General features: G+C 58.8%; 1 protein-coding gene across 1 annotated transcript in view; it reads right to left on the reverse strand.

The window, feature by feature from the left end:
* Positions 1–45: 45 nt before the first annotated feature.
* The window catches only part of LOC104988293 (obscurin-like), a 5,358-nt gene continuing 4,390 nt past the window's right edge, over positions 46–1,013 (reverse strand). Inside the window, exon 3 of the mRNA XM_010839578.1 lies at positions 46–894. Coding sequence (XP_010837880.1) covers positions 545–894 — 350 coding nt within the window. The 3' untranslated portion in view covers positions 46–544. The remainder of the gene's footprint in view (positions 895–1,013) is intronic.

Here is a 1,013-nt window from a genome sequence, read left to right on the forward strand (position 1 = left end):
CCAGCTCACACACGGCCCCGTTCTGCCCCGGGCTCACTATGTCTGTGTATTTGAGGAGCTCAGGCCCCTTCCTCCACTCCACAGGGGCTGCCTTGCTCAGCTCACAATGCAGGGTGGCTGTGGCCCCTTCTGTGGCTTTTTTGTTCCTCAGGTGTTTTGTGAAACTGGTGGGCAGGACTGGTCACAAAGATAGACAGGCCATCACACGGGGTGAACACACAGAGAAGACACGAGGTGAAGAGAGCAGCAGGAACACAACACCCAGGAGGACACGGGCCACACACAGGCTGGGCGGAGGACACGCCGTGCCTGGGGCTGCCCCCAGCGCAGCCCTTCAGTGGACTTCCCAGGCCCCTGCCTTGGCATCCAACTGACAGGCAGGGCTGGGAGCATCAGTGACATGGACACCATGAGATTCTCTGGAGAACTGCTGGCAAGGAAGTGACAAGATGGAGCAAACGACACGGACGCCAACAGGACGAGAGAACAGCGTCAGTGCTGACACAAATGGGGGGAAGTGGATTAACTGCTGGTTTCCTGTGGTTCACACATCAGCACAGGAAGGCCAAAGAGGTTCCACAGTCTTCTGGAAACAGGTGGTGTTGAGACAGGGAGGGAACACAGAGGGAGTACGAAGGACGCCGTGAGTCAGTAACCAGACACCAAACACAGCTCTGCGTGGCCACACGCGGTCTTTACCCCTGACGGCGAGCGTGGCTGAGGTCTTCTCCTGCCCGCACATGCACAAGTACTCCCCAGCATCCTCCACGGTCAGGTCACGGATCTCCAGCTCACACACGGCTCCCTCCTGCCTCAGGCTCACTCTGGCCCCGGCTCTGAGGGTCTCGGGCCCCTTCTTCCACTCCACGGGGGCCGCCTTGCTCAGCTCACAGCGCAGCTTGGCTGTGGCCCCTTCCACGGCCTCTTCCTTCTTTAGACCCTTCATGAACTTAGCAGGCAGGGCTGGAGGTGGTCAGAAAGACACAAACACTATCACACTTTCTGAACACACA

The sequence above is a fragment of the Bison bison genome, unplaced genomic scaffold (assembly GCF_000754665.1).
Source record: "Bison bison bison isolate TAMUID 2011002044 unplaced genomic scaffold, Bison_UMD1.0 scf7180017846413, whole genome shotgun sequence".
In the NCBI taxonomy this organism is placed as follows: Eukaryota; Metazoa; Chordata; class Mammalia; order Artiodactyla; family Bovidae; genus Bison; species Bison bison.